At 34.7% G+C, this 16,103-nt stretch overlaps 1 protein-coding gene across 1 annotated transcript in view; it reads left to right on the forward strand.

Annotated features, from left to right (window-relative positions):
- Positions 1-16,103, forward strand: part of KHDRBS2 (KH RNA binding domain containing, signal transduction associated 2) — a 713,468-nt gene that overhangs the window by 212,351 nt on the left and 485,014 nt on the right. The window contains exon 3 of the mRNA XM_061195202.1: positions 14,739-14,855. Within this exon, the coding sequence (XP_061051185.1) occupies positions 14,739-14,855 (117 nt within the window). The remainder of the gene's footprint in view (positions 1-14,738; positions 14,856-16,103) is intronic.

The raw sequence follows: 16,103 nt of genomic DNA on the forward strand, positions 1-16,103 counted from the left end.
ACAGTGATGCACAATTTTTAAAGGTTATATTCCATTTATAGTTGTTATAAAATATTGGCTGTATTCCCTGTGTTGTACAATATATCCTTGTAGCTTATTTTATACATAGTCGTTTGCACCTCTTAATCCCCTACCCTTATATTTCCCCTCCTGCCTTGCCTCTCCCACTGGTAACCACTGGTTCATTCTCTATATCTGTGAGTCTGCTTCTTTTTTGTTATATTCACTAGTTTGTTGTATTTTTTAGATTCCACATATAAGTGATGTCATACAATATTTGTCTTTCTCTGTCTGACTTACTTCACTTAGCATAACACCCTCCAAGTCCATCCATGTTGCTGCAAGTGGCAAAATGTCATTCTTTTTTATGGCTGAGTAGTATTCCATTGCATATATATATATATATATATATATATATATATATATATATATGGCACATCTTCTTTATCCATTCGTCTGTTGATGGGCACTTATGTTGCTTCCATATCTTGGCTATTGTAAATAATGCTGCTATGAACATTGGGGTGCATGTATCCTTTCAAATTAGTGTTTTAGTTTTTTTTTTTTTTTTTTTTGATATATACCAAGGAGTGGAATTGCTGAGTCATATGGTGCTTCTATTTTTAGGTTTTTTGAGAAAACTCCCTACTGTTTTCCAAAGTGGCTGCACCATTTACATTCCCACCAGCAGTGTACAGGGGTTCCCTTTTCTCCATATTTTCACCAAAATTTGTTATTTGTATTCTTTTAGATGATGGCCATTCTGACAGATGTGAGGTGATATCTCATTGCAGTTTTGATTTGCATTTCCCTGATGATTAGTGATGTTAAGCATCTTCTCATGTGCCTGTTGGCCATCTGCATTTCCTCTTTGGAAAAATATCTATTCAGTTCTTTTGTCCATTTTTAATTGGGTTGTTTGTTTTTTTGATGTTGAGTTGTATGAGCTGTTTATCTATGCTGGATATTTAACCCCTTATTGGTCATGTCATTTGCAAATATTTTCTCCTGTTCAGTAGGTTGTCTCTTCATTTTGTTTAATCATTTCCTTTGCTGTGCAAAAGCTTTTAAGTTTAATGAGATCTCATTTGTTTATTTTTGCTTTTATTTCATTTGCTTTAGGAGATGGATCCAAAAACATATTGCTGCAATTTATGTCAAAGAGTGTTCTGCCTATGTTTTCCTCTAGGAGTTTTACGGTTTCTGGTCTTATACTTAGGTCTTTAATTCATTTTGAATTTATTTTTGTATATGGTGTTAGAGAATGTTCTAAGTTCATTCTTTTACATGTAGTTGTCCAGTTTTCCCAGCACCACTTATTGAAGAGTAAAGCCATCCTTTTTTAATGGTCATATTCTACATGAATGGTTAATGGGTTAATCTGTAAATAATAGTATATCAAATTTATTAAAATATCCACCTTCTATTTAAAACAAGAGAGAAAAAACATAGCATACTAAATAAAAGTATAGTGAAACATATATCCTTACACAGGAAAACCCAAGATCTACTTTCTTCACAGTGGACAGACTGTTCTGGATTGTAGTGAATCACTGCTTGTGCTTATTAGTTCATGATTTAAAGCAATTATGTTCAGATGTGCTGGGCAGAATTTTACTACAGGCTTTGCCACATGGATTATCATCCTCTTGCAAGTCAGTTGAGAATGCAGTTTGCCTATGGGGAAGTAAGATATGATGATAAAGATTTTGAGAAGAAATTGGTTAAAAAATATAGCTGGCTTTTTCTCCATGAGCTAGTCTCTCAACAATGACATACAAAAATGTTCCCTTTTAATAGCAAATGCAAAAAATATTGACTGCTTCTAAAGTATGTCATTTGCCATTTTGCATCAAAGCACTTTAAAACCTTTTAATACCACGGAAGTAGAAACTAAAGTACATTAAATATATTTTCTGTGGTATAATTTTCTTCAAAATATTAGATCTTAGGTATAGAATAATTATTACATCTCATGCACACTTTCATGAATTTAGTAAACTTTCCTTTCAATTCCTGTCATGACTTCTATGGTATAAATGATAACTTTTTAAGAAATGTTAAATTTCTTATGGTATAAATGATAACATTTTAAGAAATGTTAAATCATAAGAAATGATCCTTTTTTTGTTTCCTCTGATAAAGAGTAAATTATAAATTAAGATACTTTACTTTTAAAAGTCAAATAATCATCAGTTTTAATCTTTGTTTTGGAGAAAATTGTTAAAAATTCTTCACCTACCTAGGGATGAAATCATATTTGTGGGTTTTAAAACTTGATAATTTAAGTAATCAAAACCACTTTACATGTTTAATAATATAAATAAATTCTAAATCTCTGATAAACCTGTGAACCTCTGATAAATATGTTAAGAAACTTGATAAAAGAAACCACACACATACTCCTCAAAATAACATTTTTTATAACATTGTTCATTACTTGTATATTATTTTATTATTGTCATCATTGGATTCAAAAGCATGGTCAGAAATTTCTAAACTTCAGTCACTTGGAATTCACATTTAGGCTGCTTTATGTTCATAAAATATGCCAAGGCATTATGTGGTCAGAGTGAATTGCAAAACTGCTGTAGACTACTTTAGGTAATTTTACAAAGGAGGCATCATGTAAATATTCTTCCAGCATTTACTGAGTCATTTTGCTGAAAACAACAAAAAATGCCATTGTAATTATGTTAGACATAATTATGTATGTATGGTCAAATGCTTTATCCCTTATGTTGTAAAAGTATTGATACTTAGAGAAACAAACATTTTATTATTTTTTTTAATTAGAGGAGAGACTATACCTATTGATATTGTGCCTTCCTCATGTATTCCATTTGTGCCCCAATCTTACATTATTTTGTGACGTATTATTTCTCTCGCTAGATTATCACTTATTCACTCAACAATTCATTTCTTCCTTCAATTTATTTAATAGAGTACCTACTATGTATTGAGCTGCCAGACATCAACTTGGTCAATTAGGACAATTCTGAAGGTAACTGAGTCAAACTGAAGGTAACAATCATGTCTGTATGGTGTTTAAAGGGGAAGAACAAAGAAGCTGGGATTACTCATCATCTTGTGACCTTTTTGTTTCATTTTATTTATTTATTTATTTATTTATTTATTTATTTATTTATTTATTTATTTATTTATTTATTTATGGCTGCGTTGAGTTTTCGTTGCTCTGTGTGGGCTTTCTCTAGTTGTGGCGAGTGGGGGATACTCTTCCTTGTGTTGCACAGGCTTCTCATTGTGGTAGCTTCTCTTTGTTGTGGAGCATGGGCTCTAGGTGCATGGGCTTCAGTAGTTGTGGTACTCGGGCCCAGTAGTTGTGGTTTGCAGGCTCTAGAGCGCAGGCTCAGGGGTTGTGGCACACTGGCTTAGCTGCTCCGAGGCAGGTGGGATCTTCCCGGCCAGGGCTTGAACCGGTGTCCCCTGCGTTGGCAGGCGGATTCTTAACCACTGTGCCACCAGCGAAGTCCCGTCTGTTTCATTTCTTAATAACTTAATCTCAGTTTCAAGAGTCAGGATGTCTCTGATATATGATTCTCTGGCCAGGTGGTCCATGGTCTGGGAGTCTGTGAGCTCATCTTGCCCTGGAGAAGCAACCCGAGTTTGTACATTAATGATGAAATGTGATGATACAACAGCAATTTTAGTCACCTGATGCTGGATGATTAGTGGTCATTGAGCACAGGACTGAGGTCAGAGGGGACAAGCAAGGAAATAAAGTTTTGGATGGAGATTAACCACAAACTCGGTAAGGGAACTCAGTTTTAGGGGGACTCTTTTTAGGGTACACCCTGAGGAGTCTGCTCACAGCATCCAATCCTTTAACTAATGTTGATCAAAGTGATGGTATTTAATGAGTAAATGAAAAAAAATTAACTTTTTTCTTCACTCTACTACTGAATTAATATCTAACCTTAGGAATTAAGGCATATCCTTTTAGGATGGTTGGAATTATGTTGTATACAGTAAAATACTAAGCAATACAATAGGTGATTTTTAGGCAGCCTAAACCTTGAAAACACTAGATACCAGCCCAGAAACTGAAAAACAGTTGGCTATTTAACTATGTTTAAGTTGAAAATAAATGTGTAATTAGAATGGAATGTAGGCTTCATAGGGTCAAGGAACTTTGTTTTATGCCCTTCTCCATTCCTCGTGCCTGGCATATAGTAGATGTTCAATAAATTCTTCTTGAATGATTATGTCCTCATCAATCATAAGCTCATATACTGACTTCATGACATTGTGTGGAGAAGAAGAAGACTTGTAAAGAACAAACATCACTACTTTGGACATGTAAATGCAGTTTGTAAGAGACATATGTGACACTTTCAGGATTCTATACAATGGCGCCACTGTGGTTTATTTAAAGATTTTTTAAATTCTGAAATATAAGAATATAGCAAGTATTAAGCTGTTATTTTTGTGACTATTTAAAAGGTCAAAGAAGTATCTGTTAAGTAATTAAATGTGCAAAGATTTGGATGAAAGAAGAATTATGTACCTACGTGTCACTGTGCTGAGAAAACATTTAGTCATCATGACTCTATGGCAGTCTCATCTGTGTGATGCTCTAGAAACAGTTTTTATTGGCAGTTGTACACGCTGAACAAATTAGGGTTTGGGTTTGAATCGTAGTAGTGATTATGATTTGGGCTATTAATGTTGATACTTTTCACTAAATAATAGAGTTTTAAATGAATCTTTTCAAATAAAAATACCTTGAGCTTGGGGAAGGTGCCCTTAGAGTTGTATAAATATGGGAAAGATGGGCTCAGGAGACATTTCCAGACACTCCACACAGGATGAAAAACATTTAAAACATGACCAAATGCACTTTAGTTGTCTATGAAAGGAGACTATGATTTGCACATACAAGTGCTCAAACATATTGAAGGATTATTTATAGCAGAACTAATGGGACATTAATTGTATGTGTTTACATTTTAAAAATTCATGTTCAGTTTTTATCAGCATGTTCTCAAGTTTTTTTGCCATTTCTATGAAACCCAAACCATTATGTAAACTATGGTGTGACTTTAACATACATCATGTTATTTTGAAACTTGAGACAAATACTGATGAAGCACAAGGTAAACCCCACCAACACATATTAAAGGACCCACGTGTTTATAGTTGATATAGATGGATTCCTTTTCTCCAGCTGTGTATGCTTCCTTCAAATTCAAGTACTTCCTTCTGAAATGGGATTGTTTGATCTTATGACAAGCAAGAGTAATTGAATATGAAAGAGAATGTATGCGTGTATATATTCTCTTTCATATTCTTTTCCGTTATGGTTTATCACAGGATTTTGAATATAGTTCCCTGTGCTATACAGTAGGACCTTATTGTTTATCCATTCTGTAATACTAGTTTGCATTTGCTAATCCCAAACTCCCACTCTTACCTCTCCCACCCTCTCCCCCTTGGCAACCACCAGTCTATTCACTTTGTCGCTGATTCTGTTTCTGTTTCATAAATAGGTTCATTTGTGTCATATTTTAGATTCCACATATAAGTGATATCATATGGTATTTGTCTTTCTCTTTCTGACTTACTCCACTTAGTATGATAATCTCTAGTTGCATCCATGTTGCTGCAAATAGCATTATTTCCTTCTTTTTTATGGCTGAGTAGTATTCCATTTTACATATGTACCCCATCTTCTTTATCCATTCATCTGTTGATGTACATTTAGTTTGTTTCCAAATGTCTTGGCTATTGTGAATAGTGCTGCTATGAACATAGGGGTGCATGTATGTTTTTGAATTATAGTTTTGTCTGGATATGCACAGGAGTGGGATTGCTGGATCATATGGTAATTCTATTTTTAGTTTTCTGAGGAACATCCATACTGTTTTCCACAGTGGCTGTACCAACTTACATTCCCACCAACAGTGTAGGAGGGTCACCTTTTCTTCACACCCTCTCCAGCATTTGCTGTTTGTAGACTTTTTAATGATGGCCATTCTGAATGGTGTTAGGTGGTACCTCATTGTAGTTTTCATTTGCATTTCTCTAACAATTAATGATGTTGAGCATCTTTTCATGTGCTTATTGGACATCTGTATTTCTTCTTTGGAGAAATGTCTCTTTAGGTCTTCTGCCCATTTTTTTATTGGGTTGTTTGTTTTTTTGTTATCTACTCGTATGAGCTGTTTGTATATTTTGGAAATTAAGCCTTTGTCAGTTGCATCATTTGCAAATATTTTCTCCCATTCTTTAGGTTGTCTTTTCACTTTGTTTATGGTTTCTTTTGCTGTGCAGAAGCTTGTAAGTTGATTAGGTCCCATTTGTTTATTTTTGGTTTTATTTCTATTGCCTTGGGAGACTGACCTAAGAAACCATTTGTATTATTTATGTCAGAGAATGTTATGCCTATGTTCTCTTCTAAGAGTTTTATGGTGCCATGTCTTATGTTTAAGTCTTTAAGTCATTTTGAGTTTATTTTTGTGTATGGTGAGAGGGCATGTTCTAATTTCATTGATTTACATGCAGCTGTCCAACTTTCCCAACACCACTTGCTGAAGAGACTTTTTCCCATTGTATATTCTTGCCTCCTTTGTCAAAGATTAATTGACTGTAGGTGTGTGGGTTTATTTCTGGGCTCTCTATTCTGTTCCATTGATCTGTATGTCTGTTTCTGTGCCAATACCACACTGTTTTGATTACTGTAGCTTTGTAGTATTGTCTGAAGTCTGTAATGGCTATGCCTCCTGCTTTGTTCTTTTTCTTCAGGATTGCCTTAGCAATTCTGGGTCTTTTATAGTTCCATATGAACTTTAGTATTATTGGTTCTAGTTCTGTGAAAAAGGTCATGGGTAATTTGATAGGGCTCATATTAAATCTGTAGATAGCTTTGGGTAGTATGGTCATTTTAACAATATTAATTCTTCTAATCCAAGAGCATGTCATATATCTTCATTTCTTTGAATCATCTTCAGTTTCCTTTATTAATGTTTTTTAGTTCTCAGTGTATAAGTCTTTCACTTCCTTGGGGAGGTTTATTCCTAACTATTTTATTTTTTGTGTTGCAATTTTAAAAGGTATTGTTTTTTACATTCCCTTTCTGATATTTCATTGTTAGTGTAAATAAACGCAAATGATTTCTGTATGTTAACCTTGTATCCTGCTACCTTGCTGAATTCGTTTATCAGTTCTAATAGTTTTTGTGTGGAGTCTTTAGGGTTTTCTATATATAGTATCATACCATTTCATATAATGACAATTTTACCTCTTCCCTTCCAATTTGGATACCTTTTATTTGTTTTTCTTGTCTGATAAATATGATTGACAAGACTCTGGCCAGGCTCACCAAGAAGAAAAGAGGGAGAACACAAACAAAATAAGAAACGAAAAAGGAGACATAACAACTGATAACACAGAATTACAAAAAAATAAGGGAATACTATGAACAATTATATGCCAACAAATTTGACAACCTAGAAGAAATGGACAAGTTGCCAGAAACATACAGCCCAACAAAATTGAATCAAGAAGAAATAGATAATTTGAACAGAACAATCACTAGAACTGAAATAGAATCTGTAATTTTAAAAATCCCTACAAACAAAAGTCCAAGACCAGACAGCTTCACAGATGAATTCTACCAAACATACAAAGAAGAACTTATACTGATCCTTCTCAAACTCTCCCAGAAAGTTGAATAGGAGGGAGCACTACCAAGGACATTCTATGAAGCCACCATCACCCTGATACCAAAACCAGACAAAGACACCACCAAAAAAGAAAATTACAGGCCAATATCTTTGATGACTATAGATGGAAAAATTCTCAACAAAATATTAGCAAACCAAATCCAACAACACATAAAAAAAAGTCATACACCATGACCACGTGTTATTCATCCCAAGTTCACAAGGACAGTTCAACATATGCAGATCAATCAATGTGATACATCACATTAACAAAAGAAAAGTCAAAAACCACATGATCATCTCAATAGATGCAGAAAAACATTTGACAGAATTCAACATCCATTCATGACAAAAACTCTTACCAAAGTGGGGATAGAGGGAACATATCTCAAAATAGTAAAAGCTATTTATGACAAACCCACCGCCAATATAATACTCAATGGTGAAAAGTTGAAAGCCTTTCCGCTAAAATCTGGAACAAGACAAGGATGCCCACTCTCACCACTTCTATAAAACATTCTTATTTTTCTTCCCAATATTCTTGAATACTCATCATTGTCTATTTTGTTAAATTGAAAGTAGTTTTCTTTGATAGAGTCCTCTGTAAATTCCAAATGGTGTTATTTAATTCTACAGACATAGCTTGATATTTTTGTGATTGAATAAATCTCTATTCCCTTGATTACCAATGTTCTTTGATGATTGCTGTGGTGAGTACCTGAAATGTTGTCTCTTCCTGTCTATTTATACAAGAAGGCTATTTTTTGATCTGCAACTGTTATCTCTCTTTGTGCAGTCTGCCCCCAATTGCTTTACTTTTTTTTAACAGCAGCAAGCACAAGGATGGACTAGTAAACACTGATTTAATGCTGAGTTCCCAAAGCGCAGAACAGCAGCTCTGTGAAGTCTTACCAGTTAAGAAGGGGATTCATCCCCGAATCAGGATTAGGATGGAGATAAAAATAGTGTTCAGGTATGAACAGATGAGGACAAGAGGAATTTGAGGATCAGGAGGTGAGGGCATTCAAGTCCAGCTGTGTCCTATGAAAGAAGAAGAAAGAGCAGGGGTGGCATCAGGAGACTCTTCACAAGTGGCCAGATGGTCAGCACTGCCCTTTGTCCCAAAGCAGGTGTAGGCATGGTGCCCACAAAGGGGCAAACTAGATGAGGTGCAGCACCTCTCTTAGTTGAGAAGGAATGGAGTTGCTGGAATTAGTTTATAAACAGGTGACTAGAAAAATGCCACTTGTGAACAGGTTTATTTCATCCAAGTATTGGTCAGATATTATTAATCATGAGGAAATATATTAATAATAAAGAAAGAGCAAATGAGAGTCTATAGATAAGACATTCTAGGGTATCCTGGTTTAATTGGTAAATTTTGAAATATGTATGCCCAATATTATTAAATTTATGTTCACCTGATTTAAAACTGTTCTTGGATTCACTCTGTTAAAAATGTTCCTAAAATATTTTTCTTAAAGTGTCCCTAGTTTTATGATAAACACTTGCTTTGCCCCAAATTATGTTTTGTCACTTTACAAACTCACTGAAATATGTTCTTTCTATTAATTTTACTCGACACAGTTTAAATTTTTGCTTTTGGAAAAAAAAATAAAAATCTGATAAAAATGCTCAAAAGAATTTTTTTTTTTTTAATTTATTTTTGACTGTGTTGGGTCTTCGTTTCTGTGCGAGGGCTTTCTCTAGTTGCGGCAAGCGGGGGCCACTCTTCATCGCGGTGCGCGGGCCTCTCGCTCTCGCGGCCTCTCTTGTTGTGGAGCACAGGCTCCAGACGCGCAGGCTCAGTAGTTGTGGCTCACGGGCCCAGCTGCTCCGCGGCATGTGGGATCCTCCCAGACCAGAGCTCGAACCCGTGTCCCCTGCATTAGCAGGCAGATTCTCAACCACTGCGCCACCAGGGAAGCCCACAAAAGAATTTTTGAATATAAAATTATTACAAAACAACAGCTTAATGACTTCAACATTAATCATAAATGAATATTACATACACAAATTTAATTTTCTTAAAACACATGTGGATAAAATACTTTGAAATTATTTGAAGATATTTTACATACTGAAAACACTATTGAGTGTTCACTCTATTGAGTCTTAAGACTCTAGAGATTCCCAAGTTACCAAATTGCAGCTAAATATTGAAGGCATTGTTGTGTAGTTCTTGAGTTATTTTCTGTGTACGAAAGAGATTTGCTCTAACAAAAAGGTTAGGACCAACTGTCGTCAGCGAACTGACCATACACCTGTCATGATTATGTCACTTGGCTTTGTTTGAAGGGGGACTGCACATAGACTGAAAGCAGAGGAATGATAATGTCTTGTCAGAACACAACTTTTCTACTGGCTATTTTCAGAACTAATGTAAAAATAAATTTCCAAAACCTAAGCACAAGTTCAAAAATATGTGATCAGCTTCACGATTACTTCTGATGTGTTAAAATCTCGAACAGAGATGGTGTCCAGTCTTTCCTGAAAACAAGTCCACTTGAGCAAGGAAGAGGGAGAGAGGTGGGCTGGCAGTGTTCTTTGTGGGAGTTTAGAAGGAGGCGCCCTGGTTGTGGTGTAGGCAGCCCCTTCTTGCCACCCCACGTGCATGCGCTATGAGCTCATCCACGTGGGGGACTCAGCAGAGTGTGCTTGGTACATGGTGAACCTTCAAAAAAGGTTGATTGTAGCAAGTAATAGAGATCAATAGTTAAAACAATATAATACATAATAAATACAAAAAATAAAATATTAACAATATAAAAATAATATAAGAATTAAGGATTACCAAAGTCGAACTTCACTAGAGGTGTCAGGTACAATTACAATCTACCGAAACAATAATAATGTAATAATAACAGCCTATATTTGTCGAGCTCTTATTGTGCATGTATTATTATTTTTATTATCTCTATTTACAGATAAGAAAAATGAAGCTTAGGGGAATGTAAGCAATATAGCCAAATTGGTACAGCTAGTGAATTTACAAACCCACGAAATCGGGCTTCAGAACCACGCTCGTAAGCATTGTGCTCTACATATTCACTGATGTTGGAGCATTTTTACTTATCCAAATAATAGTTGTGTATTAAAAAAGTCCTCTGAGCCAGTCCCCAGTGTTGGCTCTAAAAACCCCAGATATTAGGGAAGAGATGAAATCACTTCAGGAAATTTCAACTATGATTAAAAATTTAAAAAAATACTTTTTACCAAAAGCAAATGGTAGATTGTACATTTACAAATTATAAAAACACATTAAAAGAAGGACTGATTGCTTTAAAAAGTTACATAATTAATGTTAATCAAGAAACATATTTTCTGTTAGTTTGTGAAATTAAATCCCTGATTATACAACATATTCATTCTGTTGGATGTTTGTGTTCTATTCCAAAAAGTAGAGTTTGTGAAAGAATTAAAGGGGATGTCTCTCTTACAGCTTCAGGACAATTTGGTTTCAAATTGGACATTGGTTAAAAATAAAGCTACTGTATTGAAAGAGATGTTGAAAAATGTGTCACAATAATCAATGCAGAGGACAAACTTCTGAGAGTTGGGACTATGTATATATTTTGTCAATAACCTGTCTTCAGCCAAGACTGCCTGAAATGCTACCTCTTCCTTTCAGAGTCAAAAGCATCCCAATGGAGACATCACTTTGAGTGCTTTGGTATTTTTGAATTTGAAGTTTTGCTACTACCTGCAAAGGGACAAGAAGGTTCTGTAACAGAGTACTAGAAGTTCAATCAAATTTTACTCAACTGGATTGCTCTATTTGATTTCTTTTAAAAGTTATACAATAGTCCACGGATTCAAAGTATATGTATAATTTTCGAGTAGAGTGTGAAAAAATAAAATGAACACTCATGAACCTCTAAGTTACACTCTAAAATATTACCTATTGCTTTGACACGACCTGTTTGTTTCCCTTTGATCACATTCCCTACTATCCATTCCCAGAGTTACTAAGATCTTGAAGTTTGTGTTTATTATTACACCTGTTATTTAAAAATTGGATGTACTACTCATGCATATATTCATAATTAAAATATTATTGAACTTTGCTTGTTGAGTTTTATAAAAACAGTGTCATATGTCTAGAGCTTGAATTTTTCACTCAAAGTTTTATTTCTAGAATTTGTTAATGAGATTTCATATAATTATGGGTAATTTATGTTCACTGCTGTAAATATTCCACTATGGGTATGTGACAATGTACTTATTCATTTGTATCAGTCATGGTTCTGATGGGAAAATAGAATCCACTCTCTACATAATAGTTATAATGTGTAATTCAGGACTGACATGACTCTTGGAAGACGGGGGAAGGGACATTAGGAAGGTTGCCACCAGGGGACGTGAAGATCTGAGCCCCACGCCTGCCAGGACCTGGGACTGGGCCTGTGCAGCGGTCTGTGGGGCTGCCACATCAACAGAGTAGGACTCATGTGGAGGTCAGTAAGCAGCCATGTCTGACCACCGTGATTTGCCAGGAGTAATGGACTGCAGTTCATGTTCACCTTCTAAATTTCATGCAACCTTCTGTCACTGGCAGAATCCAGCACCAAAGGAAGCACATCGTAAGGAGTCCTGTGCACGTGTCTGAGGTGTGGACACGCGTTGGTGTGGTGTCCAGGTGAGGGCACACCACCACTGAATTGATGTTTTTCCCCAGTTATTTTTGTTCCTACAAGCCTTGAGACTTTGAACATTCTTGTACACATGCTAAGATTTCTCTAGAGAATATACCTGGGAATGGGTATGCTGAGGCATGGGTTAAATGCATTTACAGATTTACAGGACAATGCCAGCAGGGTTGTACTTACAGTCCTACAAGCAGTGTATATGAGTCTCTGTGGCTCCACATTCTGGTCAGTGTTTGGTTTCTGACTCCGTATTTCTACCACCATAGTGTGTGTAAAATGGGATTTCACTGTGGTCTTAATTTGATTTTTGTTTAACTGTTAATAAGGTTGAATATTCACACTTTTTCTTTGGCCGTTCTCTTCCTTCTTCATGATTATACCTATTATCTTTTGTTTGTCTTTTCCTTACAGTTTTATACTTAGGATTGTAAACTAATGATTTATTGTTAACATATAATGTAAATAGTCTCCAAATTTGTGACTTATATTTTTTGCCTTTCTTATGGTATATTTTAATGAACAGATATTCTTAATTTAATCAAGCTTTTATTTTACTCTTAGCATATATTTACATCTTGTTTTAGAACTCTTAGATATTATTTCCTTATAATTTCTCTTATAAGGAAATTCTAAAATTTGCCTTTCAGACCTAAGTCTATAATCCATCTGTATTTATTTTTTTGCTACGGTGTACAAAGCAATTTCACTGTTCTTGTTATGGAGAGGCTGTTATGCTCTACATTAGACAGTTTCTTTTTTCCTTAGTATATTAGTTTTCTACTGTTGCTGTAACAATTACCACAAACTTAGTGGCTTAAACCACAAGAGAGTTGTGTACAATCTCCCAAGACTGAACCAGGAAGAATGCAATGGTAAATGGGATTGTTCCCTTAATTTCTCTTTCTGATATTTCATTGTTAGTGTATAGAAATGCAAAGATTTCTGTATATTAATTTTGTTATCCTTTAACTTTACGGAATTCATTGTTGAGCTCTAGTAGTTTTCTGGTGGCATCTTTAGGATTTTCTATGTATAGTATCATGTCATCTGGAAACAGTGACAGTTTTACTTTTTCCTTTCCAATTTGGATTCTTTCTATTTCCTTTTCTTCTCTGGTTGCTGTGGCTGGGACTTCCAAAACTAGGTTGAATAAAAGTGGTGAGAGTGGGCATCCTCATCTTAGAGGGAATGATTTCAGCTTTTCACCTTTAAATATGATGTTATTAGGTGTGGGTTTGTCATATGTGGCCTTTATTATGTATGTGGCACTTTTGTTGAAAATCAGTTTGACCATCTAAGCATGGTCTTTCTGAACTTTATATTGTTCTGTTTACCTTACTTGCCTATAGATATGGCAATCCACACTCCAGTACAGCACTGAATAGATGTGGTAAGAACAGGTATCTTGACTTTATCCTGGATTTAGGGGAAAAGCATTTAATCTTTTACCATTAAATGTGGTTTATTTCTTACTCTGGGATCACGGGTTTAAAAAATAGAATAACTCTGATTTAGAAGACAGTTACCTAATTTTACTTTTCCCTGTTTCATGTGCCCAACATAGTTGTTAGTGCAATTTAAGCCTTTTGTATTTTTAAAATTAATGAGTGAGTGATTGCCTGAGTCATTTGGTGTGGTGCTGTTCCTTTAGTAGCTGGCAACATACTCTGATAACTGTTTTTAGTTCCCTTGTTTTTAACCATATTTTAGGATTATTAAACAAATTAGATAGGTCCCCCCACCCCCAGAATTTTCCATTTAGGCAAACAGTTTTGTATATATACTCTATCTAGCATTTTAAACTTTTCTGTATGTGTTCACATCTTTTATTTGCTGATCCTTAGAACAACTCTTTAACATAGAGAAGGTAAGATTGAAGAACAGTTGAATCTCTTTATTTCCAATCATGAAATTTGGAATGGAATGTTATGGGCATAGACAATACTTATCAAACATAAAAATTAAATTTTACTTTTAAAAAAATTTAAAATATTAACTTTTGCAATTTTGAATGTGCATAGACATGTTAAAATTGTTTTTTATTTCAATAATCTGATTGGAGAGAAAAAGCCTTTAAAAATTTTGTAAACCCTAGTGCTTCTCCCTAATTTCATTCTTGAGTAATTTATTTATCTATGTGATTATATGAGTAAATGATATGTTCAAAATATTGCTGACTTGGCATTCCTTTGGAAAGAAACGTCTTTTTAAAAGTGGATCTGATCTTAGAGGTCTGAGATGGTTTTCTCTGTGTGTGTGTGTGTGTGTGTGTTTGGGTATGTGAATGGCATAACTCTCTTCTCCATGGTAAAGATTGAAAAACCCATAGCCCATCAGTTATGCTTGGTGTAAATTATTACTTTTCTCTACTTAAAACAGACATTCTATTGATTTTGTTTCCTAGTTCAATTTTGTGGGGAAATTGCTTGGACCAAGAGGAAACTCCTTGAAGAGGCTACAGGAAGAAACAGGTGCTAAAATGTCTATCCTGGGCAAAGGATCAATGAGAGATAAAGCAAAGGTATGAACTTTGAATTTGATACTTAACACACACAGGGAGTTACCTGTAACAGGATGGCCACATTTACAAGCACATATGAGCTGTCCTCCAATTATTTCCCATGAATTTTACCCTTTGGGACTACTCTGTTGCACTTTCTGATGTCTCCTCTATTTTCATAAAAATCAATTACTGGTCTTTTTCTCCCAAAACATGTAATTCTGTATTTTTATTCTTTTCAGTCCTCTGTGTAGGTTGCTGTCAAATCTTTTCATTTTTTTCTGTGTCCTCCGTAGGATGTTTCTATACGTGTGTGCTCATTTTCCTTAATTCCCTGACTGGATCCCTGTTTTTTCTTCAGCTGTATCGCCTGATCCCATCCACTGTATCATTCCCTCATTTTATCTCTCTGCTCTGTTTCACTCAGATCCTCTTACCTGAAGCAATTTCAAATACTTATCTGCAAATCTAAGAGAATTTCACTTATTTTTTGAAATGCTTCAGTGATATTAACTCACCTGATCCCCAAAGAAAAATAAGCTAAAAACTATTATCAACTTGGATATTTGATGTGATTTATTTTGCATCTGAACTACATCATTTTCCCATTTCATAAAGTGATAGCAATTTTCTCTGTGTTAGTATTCTGTGTTAAAATAACTATTTATAGAGATTTATTCAAAAAATATCTATGTCTGTACTTTCATATATTCTTTAATTTTTTTTTTTGTTATATGTTCTCCAGATATCTCAAAGACTTACAACAGAAACTTCATTTTTCATGCTTTTATTCTCTCACACATTCTTTAAGATTTAGATTAGACAGGGTCTTCTGAACCCTTGTGATAGGCTTACTTAACCATAAAACATAAAACATATTTTATTGAAATTTTCTGTTTCTCTCATTAAACTGTTAGCTTCCATGGGCCAGAGAAATATCCTAGTCAGCTTTGCATACCCAGAGTCACTGTGTAGTCTCTCCATATTTTTTTTAAAGCAAATAGGTGTATATTTTTCATTCCCATGTATTTGGACATTTTTTCCTGTTCATATTGGATTCTTTTTTTCCTGTGAGCATGTTAGGTACCAGCATAAGTATTTGAAAATCTAGCAAGAAAAAAATTTGGTTCTATTAAGTTTCCATTAGGTTTAATTTACTGATATTACCCGTTACTTAAAGTCCTGTTTCTATATTGATTACTTTTTGGGTGATCCATCGTGTTTGTTTCTGCTTTGAGTATTTTCATTGCTCCTTTAAAAAATGAAAAC

This window comes from Eubalaena glacialis, chromosome 7 (genome assembly GCF_028564815.1).
Source record: "Eubalaena glacialis isolate mEubGla1 chromosome 7, mEubGla1.1.hap2.+ XY, whole genome shotgun sequence".
Classification (NCBI taxonomy): Eukaryota; Metazoa; Chordata; class Mammalia; order Artiodactyla; family Balaenidae; genus Eubalaena; species Eubalaena glacialis.